Raw genomic sequence first — 14,466 nt, forward strand, 5'->3', positions numbered from 1 at the left:
GACCACCAATGGTTCCTCTCAGTTCTATGGTAGACACACCTACAGTGTCGATTTCAAAATCCTGTGTCATGTTTGTCGCGTTGACGAGGTTTTCAGACAACTTGCTCCGACCTTGAGGTCGAGGTCACTGACATACAAACTTGTCCAACATTTTTAGTAAACACACCTATGGTATCACCTTGTTCTCCAGTTATTGCATTCACAAACTTAAATGTCCGCGCTGCCTGCCTGGTGGGGTGATGACAGTACACAATCAGCCTTTTGCTGCTCAGGGGTAATAAGAAAAAGGCTAATGATTAACTAATTTTAATGGTGCTTAAAAACAACTGCCTCAAAAATATAAAAATCCCCGAAGCCTCAGGCCAGCAAAGTGTAAATATGCACGACCAAGCTGTCGATTACACTGGTGGACACCCTGAAAATATCAGAGCCTGCTCATCAGTCAAGATAAAGATTCTGGGCTATTAAAATGGTGTAAGAATGAAAATTAATAAAATACATTTTACCTGCTCATGCCTGTAGACACCCTGTCGTGTAATCTTGTTGATTACATAAGAATGTGCATGCTTTTGAAGTGCAATATTCGCTTAACGTGCAATATTTGCTCGATTACCATTTTCCTCCTAGCAGCAACCACAAAACTACACAAGAATCAGAAACAGAAGACTGGAAAAATTAAGTCACAGATAAATAATCAGCCCAATAAATACATGTACAGCTCATATGTGGTTTGATCGTGGATTCTAAGAAAGGCACTTGTCTCGAGGCCTAATACTCTGATCATCTATCAGGAGACAAAAGCCTGCAGCCCTGGTATTTTTTTTTTCTTTTAAAAAAGTGCCAAGATTATGCCTTAAATTTTGAGCTTTACAAAGATTTCTTTTAAAAAGAGTTAGTGTTTATCCTGCATCACCATAATCCCATCTACACCATGTGCTGTTTTCTACATGTGACAAACATGGCAAGTTCTGTAAAAGAATCCTCTAAAGTTGATTCTGTTCATCTGGACGTAGCGTTTTCAGTGGGAGAAACATTTCATCACTCATCCAAGTGACTTCTTCAGTCTCAGCTGACTGCAGGTTTCCCCAATCTTATAAACAGTACATTTGCATAATGACTGAAACCAGCCCACTGAAGGAACAATGGGGTTGGGAGGTCAGTTCCTTCATCATAATTATGCACATTTTCATGACCATTGATCAACAACCACTGATCAAAGCCCACTGATCAATGGCCATGAGTACCATTCACAGAGAAATGTGAATGGTACTTCATTTCTTTCTGTAAAAGAAATGAAAAGAAGGGGTTACGTTATCTTAAATGCAGCTGAGGATTGTATCCACTCTCCTCACTCAGATTTGGAATTTTAGGTGATATATTTATATATATTTTGTCATCTCTGGGGCCGTAAGGCAACTGGAGGTGATTTTTAGCACTGCACCAGCTTACATAAACGCTTCTGATAAATAATAATTATGCAAGGATGCAGGTTTTATAATTCCCTTCATCCCTGTAAGACAGGGTAAGATCAGTTTCGACCTTCGTTTAAAAAAAGAAAACAAAAAACAAACAAACGTGGCAATTAGTGTTTTAACCTACATACACAGTGGCAGCATGAAATAATACCATGTTTCATGTCAGATTATGGAGAAGCAGCTGCTTCACTGCAAGAAGCGTTTTGCACTGAGGCAGGGGTTACAGAGTTTTCTCTAGCAGGATCTCATTGAACCCCGTCACGTCGCTCTTCAGGTCCGGCTGCCTGTCAGCGTAGAGAAGCGGAGATCGCTGACAGTGCAGCTTTACGGATCCCTGTGCAGGAAACGAGAAAGAGAAGACCATCAGATGAACAAAATGAAAACGTTTCTGGAAGGTGTTTGTGTCCTCACCTTGGGCTGAGCCCTTATGGAGGCAAGTTCCTCCGTGTACTGGTTGGTCTTCACCTTGTACTCTCCCCTCCTGGATGGCAAGTTGAGGGAGGCGATGACAGACATCATCTTCTGGAAGCCTGTGGCTGTCAAAGACACAGTCATGGACGGTGCAGAGGCTAGAGCCAGGCCCATGGGCCACCCTTGCACCGTGACGGGCTCCGGGATGGTGGAGAGCTGTACTGAGCCCCGTTCCCTGATGACAGGAGTCAGTGCGGGTGTATCCTCCTCCACCAGGTCCTTTGCGTCATCAAGTTCTGCTTCAGCCAAGGATTTCAAGAGTAACTGCAAGAAGATGTAAAAAATAATAATAAAAGCAAAGTTATTTACAGATTAACACAATGAAAAAAAGCAGTAAAACTTAACACATGAGGATAAGCGTTCAAATATAATCTCACCCTCCACTTCCTCCAGGTGCTCTGGATGACTCCAGCTGCTCTGTTCCATCTCCGGACACGATTCCTGACTAGCCAAGACCGCACCGCTGCAGGCAGTTTAAAACAAGTTACTTATTCTAAAGGTTTGTTTCTCTTGCAGAACAAGAACCATAAATAAATAAATAAAGCACCAGTAATAATAGAACATGTGTATTGAACAGCTGAAGTAGTTATTTGTGATAGGCTCTGTCGTTAAAGGGATAAACAGCCTGAATACAGAGTGTGCAGACACCGGCAGCTGGTCACCGTGGGCCCGGCCGTCAGGTCAAAGCCTGCAGAGAACCTGCGGGAACAGGGCCACACTTTGCATTACTTCACAGGCGCATTATGAGTTCACCTGCTTGGATCAAAGTAGCAGACTGGCGGTGGGTGTGTCGTCTGCCCCGCTGGTACCGTAGCCAACAGCACTGAATGGTAAAGGCGCAGTGAGACAGGATCTTCTTCCTCTGATCTTCCAGTAAATCTAACTGTGAGACGAGTCAGACAGGTCAGTGTGCTCAAAAAGAAAAAGAAAACTGGAACATTTATACCACTAACTAGACTGCATAGCAAACAAACAAAATGCAACAAAAAAAAAAAAAAGAAGAAGCTGAAGGAATTCTAAAAATAAATAAGCTTGTTTGTTTGTAATGAAACACACAGATTTTAAATGACTGACCATCACTTGTGTGAGAAAAACTTTAGTCCTCCCACAATGCACCAATGTACTGTGCTCTTCACTCGGACAACGGTGTTTCAACGCCACACTGAGGATCTTCTCCACATGTCGCTGAGGACAAGTGTCAGCTTCCAAATCTAACACTGAAGGCAAGCACAAGTTAGATTAAGTGATCCACTAAAGATATAGTAATGTTCACAGTTGTGCAGCACTCAGACTGTGAGACTGAGGTTTATCACACAGTAACAGCGTGTGAGGTTAAAAAGTGTAACGGGTGAAGAACAGCAAGGGAGCAAACACATCTGAATCAACAGCACAGCTTCCATAGCCGCTGTGCTGTGAATTCAACACCAATTTTTTAATCTTTTAACATGCACACGGAGAGGAACACAGAGGAGATATGAACTTTTATAATAATACACAGCATGTTGCAGCATTCAGGTTGTGCATGCACGTGCTAAGAAGTTACAGACTTGACAGCAGCTCTGTAAGTCTGTTTAGGCATTTGTCCAACTGATGAATCACTAAGGCGAGCCTGCTTGCTTACTGGAAGCACATTGCTCAGCGGTTAGTACTGCTGCCTCACAGCAGGAGGCTCCTGGGTTCGAAAGCATTTCTTTAAACACTCTGATCCACCTTCGGATCAGTCTGTCAAAATCCAGCTATTAACGCGACCCAGTAAGATCTAAGGAACATTAATGTCTAGATCAGGTGTTATGTCATCCACAGGTGGTTCTTTTGACCTTAATAAATCCTTGCAGTCTCACACAGCATGCAGAAATAAAAAGAAAGCACTGTGCACATTTACATAATTACACACTTTACATTTTATCACAATATTTATGATGTGGGCTGTAAAAGAATGTCACTAAAACAAGTACAATTAATATTCAAGATCACTAAAATCCATCTAACGTCAACTCCATGTTCACACTGGACAAAAAGTTGGGAGATTTCCCAAACCATTTTTGACCATCATCCTTATACTTTACTAACTACAAAAAAACAAAAAAACAAAAAAAGACAGCTGAACACAGCAGTGAAGCTAAGTGTCAGTTGATACATAATAACTGAGAAAAAAAATGCAGGAACATGCAAGGCAAGCTCCAACAGTCATGCATGCATTTACCTGGAAAGGTTGCAAATTTTGTTTGTTATTTTGTTTTTAATGCACCAAGTTAAAAAAGTTCCCAAGGAGAGTAGAGTACTGAGGATCATGAGAGGGTAAGAGGGCTACTGAAGGAAAAGCAGAATAAACCAGCAGACCTAAAGAGAGGAGATAAAATCACTATTTTCCCCAAACACGAAACATGCGAAACTGACCAGAAATGGATTCAACCACAAGCTGTACTCACCAACACTGTGACCCCCCAACTTTATGTGTTTAGCGATCAGTGCGTAACGTTGCAGGAAGCTTTGGAAAGGAATCCTGTGCACCAAAAGTCAAGACGTCAACCAAAATCCAGCAGAAATTAAATGGTACATTAGGCTGATATTCCAATAAAGTTTCACCTTATTGGAAATCCAGCAGCACTAATATGGATGGTCTCCACAATCCCGCAGGCCTCTAGCTGAATGATAACCTGAAAACAAACAGCAAGGATCAAGTGAAACCTTTGCCTTTTGTTCAAACATGTCAGTGTTGTCTTTGTGGTGTTAAAACACAGATTATTAAACATGGGAGTAGACTGTCTACCTCCTCCTTTTTGAAAGTCAGTGGCTTGCACTCAGGGTTTGGCTTGATGCAGCGAGTGTAGTGAGGAGTTGTGAAGTGGAGGATTTTCATCAGGGTCTCCAGTGAGTTCTACAATGAGATATTAGCAATTACCAGTGCCAGCACTAAAGCCTCCAAACTATAAAAGAGGTTGTGACTAGCTTATATTGCCCTGATTATGAAGGCTAGAGCTGGATCCTACCTTGAACTTGGAGACCACAGTGGTTTTACCAGGCCCCTTTTTAATCTGACTCTCAGTTTCATTGTCTTTGAAGATCTGGTGAAGAAGCTGGTTGTTGGACTTTTGAAGCAGGCTAATTAGCTCTGGTGGCACTGGGTCCTTAAAATAAATACATAAATAAATGAAAATCAGTATCTAAGCAGAAGTGCAGTAAAGGAATACATATTCAGCTTATTTCTGACACAGCTGAAAGCTTTTCTCACCTTGTTTTTCTCCGCCATGCCTTCTATCTGATAGCCAACTTTGCCGGCGTAGTGGGCCACAGTGAAGTGCGGCACCTTGCTGAACTTGTCCCAGCTGATGTTAGCATTGTCACACAGCTCCTTCTCCAGACGAACTCGGAACGTTTTTGCATCCGAGGCTCGATTTAGACGACTCTCCTACAATATGTAAAAACACAAAACAAAACATGGTAAGATAAATTTGCACATGTTAACACTTCCTTACACAACTATGCAGACTGATTTCTTGTGTTTTTAGGATTCAGAAAAACTGTTTTCAGGAGTTTAGGTGATTATCAAAACGAGTCGCACTTCTTTTGATTTTACCCCCATACTGCCTTTCAGTGAAGACCAACCGAAAGGTTATTTAGAATGCAAAATCAAGCTAATGATTGAAGGTCTGATTTTGGTGGCTTTTTACATTCTCCTTTTTTAAAAAAAATTTTTTTTTAATTTATTTGTTTATTTATTTTGGAAATTCCATTTGTGTTTTGTGGTGTCTGTCAGAGAAATAAAACCACAACAAAGGCCTCACATTTACAGACATCAAAGACATTAACAAGAAAGTGCCCCAGTAACATCGCCAAAAATCAGACAGCTATGTGCAAGTGACACATCTATCATACATATCACCTGGAATTATTCAGGTAAGCTACAAGGTATAAAAGACCTCTGGTCATGAAATGTCCACAAAGGTGGTATTCTGATGGTAGTAAATTGTATTCACTTTGCTTATCTGGCACATTTACTACTAGGACATTTAAGAATAAAAGTAGACAAGAGAAGAAATGGTGTAAAATTAAACCCAGCTTGGTAAAATGTTGGAATTTTGTTTTTTTCTGCTTTTTTTTTTGAGTCTGCACGATATTTCCTTCTGTTTGTTTCTTAATGGCCAGCATACCTCATTAAGAAGAGAGAACACACTGATGGGGCTTCCCTCTAAAAGATCGAGGCAACTTTGATTGTCTTGGTATTTGACAAAGGACCACTGCAAACCCTCTGACACATACTCCTCCTGGAAAAAGTAGTGATTAAAAAAAAGAAAGAAAATTCACATACAAGACATTTTAATCTTTTTTCAATCGCTAGAGCTTTTGTGAAAAGTGAAGAACCCCCTGAAAGCCCAAGGTCAGAGGAGTACACTGCAAAAGAAGTTCAACATAGCCAGGCTTTCTTTGCATTAGCTGGTTTGACCCTTAGCAAATGCTCCCTATGAGTGCCACCTACTGTAGTGAAAGGCATTATCAGATGATGGTGATAAAAATCTATGTAGAACATACAAATTTAATAGTAAAATGAAATACTGACATTAATGCTGCAGGAAAAACAATCTGATGATCTAGCTGCTGTTCATGTCTAATATAGCAGTTCTGAAACTTTTCTCGAGATGCATTTAAACATCTTATTATCCCATAGCCTAATAAAGGAGATGTTGAAATCGCTTTAGTTTGTTGACAGATTAAATCTGAAATCTGCTTGAGCACTCAAAATAGCAGCCCACTGAGAAATCTGAACAGATTACCTTCAGAGAAACAAAACTACCTGCTGAGCTCTGAGATAATGAGCCACAAAGTGCTGCTGGAGTTTCTCATTGGCGTAGTTGATGCACAGCTGCTCCAGGTTATTGGTCTGAAAACATTCAAAGCCGTACACATCTAGGACTCCTGAAGATTACAGAGGAGTTCTGTGAGCTTGGCTATAGAGCTGGAAATTCATGTTCAGCACTATCTGAGAAAGTAATGCTTTTACCTATGAAGTTGCACCACGTTGATTTATCAGCACATATGCTGTTGTTGATGAATGTAACCAGCCATTCAAATAACCTGGTGGGAAAAGTCACACACTTATTTTCAAGCATGGAGATGCTATAATGATTGTAAACAGACAATATTCATGTTTACTGTAAACAGAAAACGGCATGACGGTTTAACATTTAAGTCTTTGACGACAGCAGAGTTTCCACAAACATGTTCCCACATCATCATCCATTCTAGCAACAGTTTTTTTGCACTCTGAGAAGTTGTTGATGGTCAAATGGAGATTCTTACTGGGCGTAAATGACTTTGGCTAGACAGTCTCTCCTCACACTGCACTCTGCCTGAGAGCACGGCTTGAGCACGCTTTGCTTCCCCGCCTTCAGAGTTCTTACTCTTAAACATGTTTGAAGCTCCTCAGCAGGAACACACAGCAGCTCAGCAGCCCTCTGCAAGAAGTCTAAAGGCAGGAGACAGGTGTGGTGATGTCATAGAACTTATTACTCAATCCAACAAAAAACATGGAAATGTAACTACCATATATACCTAATCATTCATTATCTGGAAATGTTTTATAACAAATGTCAAAAGCAAAACAATATCCAGTACCTTTAGATTTTGCATCAAGGTGACAAGGTTGTGATTCATCTGCTGAAGAGGAGAAGCTGACATTTCCCAACTGGAGAATTCCTGCTAATATCTGTAACGTGTTACAACAACAGAGAGAGGGAAGAAAAGAAAAAACACTGCACATAAACCACTGAAAGTTAAAGAGCTGAGATAACATGCTATCCCCACTCACCACCCACGAGACCCCACGCCCAATGTCCTACAGCAGATTTAGCCAGACTGACTCAGTGGACTGGCTTAAAAACTTTCTAATGGTCCAAAGGTTAACCTGATAGGAAGTATCAGAAACTCAGATTTTGCTTTAGAATCTCCATCTGTAGACAAGCACTTCTTAATTATAGTACAGCAAGATTATATGACTGACGTGGCTAAGGGGTGCAAACCCCAGACCACCCTCTGAGAAGCACTTATACTTACATTATAGTGGGCTCTAAGTAAGGAAGTGTTTATTAAAAATGCATCACATAATACTTGTCAACAACTTTTACTCTGAGGTAGAAGATCTAACAGCACTTGTTACTTGAATAATGCATTTTGGTCTGTGGCCTTCATTGAGAGCTACATTACAAACTGCACTTTAAATAACATTTTAAAATGTCCAGTACATCTACCCACCAATCCAATCAACAGTGTGAATGCAAAGAATGCAGAGTAGAGGATATCCTTTCTTACCCTAAATATTTCTCCTTGCCTTTCTGCATTGATGCCCAGATGAACCATTGCTTCCACTGTCTCATGGAAACAATCCTCTATAAAAATTAAAAAAAAAAAAAAAATTTTATATTATATAGCTGTTACCAAAAAAAACAAAAATGACCTGGGTCTAAAAATGAAATTAAATGTAAAAATGAGTGTAGACATGTTGCTTAATACACATAAAAAAAGGACACCAACCTTCAATTGTTTTCTCGGAATTTGGCAGCCAAACAAAACTTTGGTCATGTGACATCTTCCACTCTTTCCGCTGCTCATCTGTGGCCCCTTTCATCATCTGAAACATTAAATCGCTCGCTGTTCATGTATGTTAATACTGAAAAGAATTACTACATATCTGGAGTAAAACATCTCTGAGCTGTAGCGCAGCTCTGTTCGCTCGCCTGGTAGAAGATGTGGAAGTTTCTTTCATTAGCTGGTTGGCAGGCCACCCTGGTCTTCTCCAGTAAATATGTCTGTACAGACGCCCCAACTAAAAGTTGACACCTTTAAATAAAAACGACACATTGACCGCAAATCTGGGAAAGTAAGAGAGAACACTATTCAGACGATGCCACCTCAAGTAATGTTTGTAAATACCTGTCCAGCTGTAGCTGAATGTATTTTCCGAAACGACTGCTGTTGTTGTTCCGGAGCGTGCAGGCATTGCCTAAACGAAACATATGCTAATGATGATGAGCGACCGTTTATGGGATTCAGTTTTCACATTAACAGAAACACCTCTGTTTCTCTTACCAAAAGCTTCCATTACAGGGTTGGAGTCCAGCACTCTCCTCTCGATCCTCTCCACTGTGTCCTGACTCTTCACCACCGAGACGGACGCCACTGTGGCATAGTACTTCATCAAGCAGCGAGATGTCCACGTCTACAAAGAAACAAATCATTAAGAGACAAGCAGAGTTTTTTTAAGCATATATTAAAATGTGACAAAAAAGCAACTTTGGGCATGGTGGAAAGAGAATCTAAAAATAATTTTAAAACAATAGTAATAAAAATCTGTGATAGGAAAGAATGCATGAGATGTTTATGCCAGTCAAACTACTGCAGATACCGGCATACAACTTTCTGTGGGATGGTGAATTTGGGTTGTCTAGACTATAGCATGTATGATGAACTGCAGTAAACAAGGAGCAATATTTTGGGGGCATTAATAAAAACAGACAGATGTCAGATTACTAAGAGCCAGATCTAATAAACAGGGTAAAAACTGTGTCATGTTGCAGTAGCAAAAAATGTGCTGATGGGAGTGAAAAGTTCTGTGGGTGACCTAACAATATGCTAAGCTGCCACTCGGTTATTGATGATGTTACTTTGACACAATTTTTCTATTCTCCAGGCTGTGTGAGGCTGTGGGTGGGGAATTCCAGGCCTAAAGGGCTGGTGTCCTTCAGGTTTTAGATATCACCCTGGGTCAACAAACTTGAATCAAATGATTAGTTGCCAGGCCTCTGGAAAACTTCCAAGACATGTTGAGGAGGTAATTTAGCCATTTAAATCAGCTATGTTGGATCAAGGACACATCTAAAACCTGCAGGACACCGGCCCCTGAGACCTGGAGTTCCCCCACCCCTGCTCTAAAGTAAGTTCAGTTCACTAAAACTCCACTCTGCCACATTAAAATATCTGGATTACTCTATAGCAGAAATATGTGTTACACAGTTATAGGACAGACTTCTACCAGTCTGTGGTAGCAAGTGCCATTGTCTGCTAGCAGGATAGGATCAGTCACAGAGAGGCCAACAGGATCAACAAACTGATTCACAAGGCTGGAAGCATTGTTGGGCAGAATCTGAAGGTGTTTGAGTCAGTGAGGGATAAGAGAACAAACTAATCTGCATCACGGACAATTAATCACACACTACTGAGGCAGCAGAGTTCCTTTTCCCTCAGACCAATTCAGCCTCGCTGCCATACAGAATGCTTCAGCATGTCATTTCTGCCGTTTCCTGTGAAACTGTGCCATAACTCTTCTTTCTTTTCCTTCCATGACAGGTGAACACATCGGTCAGGCATGAGACTACACACACATATTTCTGCATCACACATTGTTGCAGCAGTTTCTTAGATTTAAAGTGTACATATTTATGAATGCTATTTGCACTACTCTATTGAACAATTTCAGTCTCACTTTTTATTCTTCTCCAACTTAAACACATTTTTATTTTGTTTTTGTTGTTGTGTATATAAAAATGATTTGCCCTCCCACAGTATGCGCCTGTGGCTCTTTCACCTTTACTATGTTGTTTATTTATTGTAGACTGTACCGTTTTTCTTCTTTATCCTGCCACTGTAACACAATGATTTCCCTTGTGGGATCTATAAAGGATTTTTTTATTTTGTCTTAATGACAAACTCTTTCCAATAATCTTTGTCCCCTCATTCCAAAAACCACATATATGTGATTCATTGAAATATTCTCCTCCCAGAATTTTGTGCTCTGAAAACGAAACTCTTACACTCATTTGGAATAAGGCCAGCTGCAAAGGTTCTTGTGTCTACATCTTTCAGTCTCAAAACTAACACTGCACCTCTTTAGTAAATCCCGACAGCAGCTTTTAAAACATCAAAAGAGGGTTTTGCCACTAAATCTGGCTCTTAGTGTCTAATCAGGTTAGTCCATATACAGTAAACTGGCTCATACTCCCACTTGAGCAGCCAACTTTTTATGATACTGTTTAACCCAGTTTTCAAAAAACTTGCTAAGCTAAGTAAAATATAAATAAAAACAAATGTCTCTTTCCAGTAAGATTTGACTGGACAGTTTTCCATTTCACCTCAGTCCTTCTTAAACAAGCTGGTGTCATTGCTCAATATTATTTACATAACATTACAGGTTTTTTCACTGTACAATCTTAATTGGTATTTGTGGAAGCAACAATGAACAGTGCTCACTTTTAGAAGTGTATGCAGTGATTTTCACCACACAACCGTGTCTGTTTTTAATTCAGGTTTTAATACCAGAGGGCCTGAATAGGATGGCTTTGACACTGATTTTTATAGTTGCCCCTTGCATTGTGATTTCACTCAATTTTATGATGAGAAACATCATTCTGAACTCAAAGTTTTCTTCAGAAAGACTTAGCCTCTTTGGGGTGCTTTCAATATTTTAAAATACCAGTTATGTTAATAATCGGTTACCAGCTGATCTAATTTAACATTCAATATTTTTTGGCATCACACCACATTTACAGATGGTCATTGCCCTTGTCCCAACATGCTGCAGATATCAAATTCAAATGAGCATATCATTTGCACAAAACAATAACATTTGCCATTTTTAACATATGACAGCTTGTCATCGTACTATTTTCAGTTAACTATCGTCTATTAATGATTTGCAATTCAAATCATGCAAAGTGCTTCTGTTTTGGACAAACCGTTGCAAAAAGTAACAAGTAAGCTGACATTCTGGTTCATTATTCAGTTAGCTTGCACTTTAAGCTTAATGCTGCATGTGTCTGGTTTACCTTTCCAGCACCACTCTCACCACTGACCACCAAGGACTGGTTCACCGGCTCCAGCTGGCCCCGAACATTCCTGTAGGCTTCTTCTGCCACAATAAAGATATGCGGCTTGAACTCCTGCAGGCAAAAATGTCCAGATTTATTAAATGGATGGTCATACTTACTGCATGCAGAGCACCCAATAGCTTAAAGACCTCCCAGATGTTAATAAAAGCAGTACTTTTGAGTTTCACTGAGTAGGTCTGCATCATTGGATGGTTTGAAACACTCACTGATGGCACCACTATTCATCTTCTCCCATTATAGCACAAATCTACAGAAATATACATCTACATATGATAGCCAAATAAAATAAAAAACAAATGGGAGCTGCTTGAAATACCTGGGGCTGATGAGCATAATGATACTCCTTCATCACATCCAGAGAGTAGAGGTCTGGAATGGGCTGGAAGGGGTTAAGAGCCACCAAGGTGCAGCCAGCATGGGTGTAAAACACCTTCATGCTGTACCTGACCTGCAGGCATTTCAGCACTGTCAGGGAAAGAACAAATATTATCAGACATTAAGTGGGAAAATTTGCATTGTTACAAATGTTTACAGATGCACCTACACAATGTTTTAAAAATAATAATCTGTACTGTAATGTAGTTTCCTCAAGGTTTTTTTGACATATGATCTACAAAATAGATCAGTATGACTACACTTATATATCAAAACTTAGATAAAAAGAATGAAAACGTAAGTAAAGGTGTAATGAAAAGGCTAAAGGTATAACACTGCATCAGCAGTCATTCACACATTAACATTTTATCAACCATGCAGATTTTATCTTGATGTGGACAAATAATACACTGCCAGCACTGCAGATCAAGATTAAGTTGCCATACAGTGGAAAACACTGCCTAAACTCAAGCTTAGTTAAATCATTTAAATAGGTCAACCAGCAGGCACAAGCATGCCCTATTACGTCATTGTATTTACATTATCAAGTGATTTAAAAGATAGAGACATTAGAGATGGATACCTGTCGCTGGGGTCACTGGGTTGACTTTGGTGAGGTCATCGTAAGTGTAAAGTTGGTCTTCATCAATGAGGAAGGCCTGAATTTCTCCCTCCAGTGAATCATTAAGGGACCGCTGAGGAGGATGGACTTTCTGAATTAATGCCTTCACCTATTACTTAACATCTCAAGTTAAGTAAATGCCAAAGGTATGTAAAATGGTCAGTCATTACCACATACGGAGTAAAGTGAAAGATAATAAACAAAATAAGGGAAAACACTTATTTTATCAATGAATATGGTTCAATTTTAAAGAACTAAAGGAAGCTAGTGATATTAAATATATTATTATTCAATTAAATCATACAATCACATCCCCTAGACAACTAGGTCTCCACTTTATCTTGCCATTAACTCAAGGCATGGGCCTGCAGGCTGTCTGACTGCTGTCAACAGTCTGAGGTGTGTACAGACAGCTTTAATCCAACAGCAGGTAGCCTACATACCATCATTCTGCAAGGCTACTTTTAAACCACGTAAATAATTGCATTAATTTAATGCCCATTACTAGACGACTAATTCCCTGGACACATTGACTCATAGCAGGTAGCCTACATGAAATCGCTGTTAGAGCAACGTTTGTCTTATTAAGCTAGTTAACCTATAAATATAATTACAAACATAACATATAGGAAGACAAAGTGATTTTTCTAGTTTTCCATTACCTGTGAGAACCTCCAGACCTTGGCTGTCGCGCTCATGCCAAACGCCATTCAATAATTTGCCAATTTAGCGAATGATGTTTATATACATTACATACTTGCAACCTAGCAACTACCTCCATGTAAAGCATAGTGTACAAACAACGAGCCACTGACCGGCCCAGGGCATCGCACTCTGAAATATACTTAAACACGTTCAAAAATGGCCCAAAACACGTCTATTTGACCATCTCGAGTCACGTTCCCTGGTGCTACCATACTTTTGCGTTATTAATGTCAACAACAAAAATGCGCAGCTATTCTTCTATAAGTGTAGCTTCGTTTATTTCTTACACTGCATGCACTATTTTCATCTTCATCATCATCATCATCATAAACGCTGCATAACGGAAATGTTATTGAGTCTCAAGTATTTGTGTATTAATAAAATACTCCAAAGAGAGTCCAAATTAGATCCAACCAATCAAAAATTGAGGACAGGTACAGCCTCGTTAATGTTCTCCCAGTCAAGTTACCTTTAATCATATTATTTATTTATTTATTTATTTTATTTAATTTACAAACCAAAAAGGCAAATGTCGTAAACAGAAAAACTGTGGACAGGTCATACTCATGCTCCAACTCACCGTTGCTCCTCCATTTCTATATCCTTCTCTAACGTCCCGTCGGTCGTCCACAGAGCTCATTGATTGACCGCTGCCCTCGTGTCTCTCTTAAAAGTAAGCCGAAACTCTACTTTGACAAAAAGCGTTGCTTTGTACTGATTAAGTTGGTCTTTTATTCTAATTCTCAGACCTAAAACTTATTTCCATTACTGTAAAAAAAAAAATTCCTTAAGGACAACCTTCGGCGAGCCTGCTGTCCCGCTTGTCTGTCTGACCGCCTTGCCCCCGAACTCCCAAACCACGCATTTATTCCCGCCCTCTTCCTGTTGATTCACGGACCCAGATGTACCTGTGATCCAGCACCGGCTGGGATTTCTATGA

At 39.9% G+C, this 14,466-nt stretch overlaps 1 protein-coding gene across 2 annotated transcripts; it reads right to left on the reverse strand.

Moving 5' to 3' along the window:
• Position 1: 1 nt before the first annotated feature.
• On the reverse strand, positions 2-14,370 carry myo19 (myosin XIX). 2 transcript variants are annotated; one of them, XM_085420053.1, is made up of 24 exons: positions 14,107-14,370; positions 12,783-12,894; positions 12,141-12,289; positions 11,762-11,875; positions 9,030-9,159; positions 8,874-8,943; positions 8,678-8,780; positions 8,475-8,571; positions 8,253-8,329; positions 7,560-7,650; positions 7,245-7,410; positions 6,946-7,019; positions 6,739-6,860; positions 6,098-6,211; positions 5,179-5,355; positions 4,937-5,074; positions 4,717-4,824; positions 4,533-4,603; positions 4,376-4,449; positions 3,021-3,163; positions 2,700-2,829; positions 2,324-2,409; positions 1,887-2,210; positions 2-1,809 (listed from the first exon to the last, which is right to left on the reverse strand). In XM_085420053.1, the coding sequence occupies exons 1-24, from the start codon at positions 14,164-14,166 to the stop codon at positions 1,696-1,698; spliced, it is 2,844 nt and encodes a 947-aa protein (XP_085276179.1). In that variant the 5' UTR covers positions 14,167-14,370; the 3' UTR covers positions 2-1,695. The 2 variants fall into 2 exon arrangements, with proteins under 2 accessions (XP_085276179.1, XP_085276180.1); XM_085420054.1 differs by having other exon boundaries at positions 12,783-12,944.
• Positions 14,371-14,466: the final 96 nt, after the last annotated feature.

Source organism: Rhamphochromis longiceps, linkage group LG10 (assembly GCF_057381845.1).
Source record: "Rhamphochromis longiceps isolate RC_006_pf linkage group LG10, R_longiceps_female_GT1.1, whole genome shotgun sequence".
Classification (NCBI taxonomy): domain Eukaryota; kingdom Metazoa; phylum Chordata; class Actinopteri; order Cichliformes; family Cichlidae; genus Rhamphochromis; species Rhamphochromis longiceps.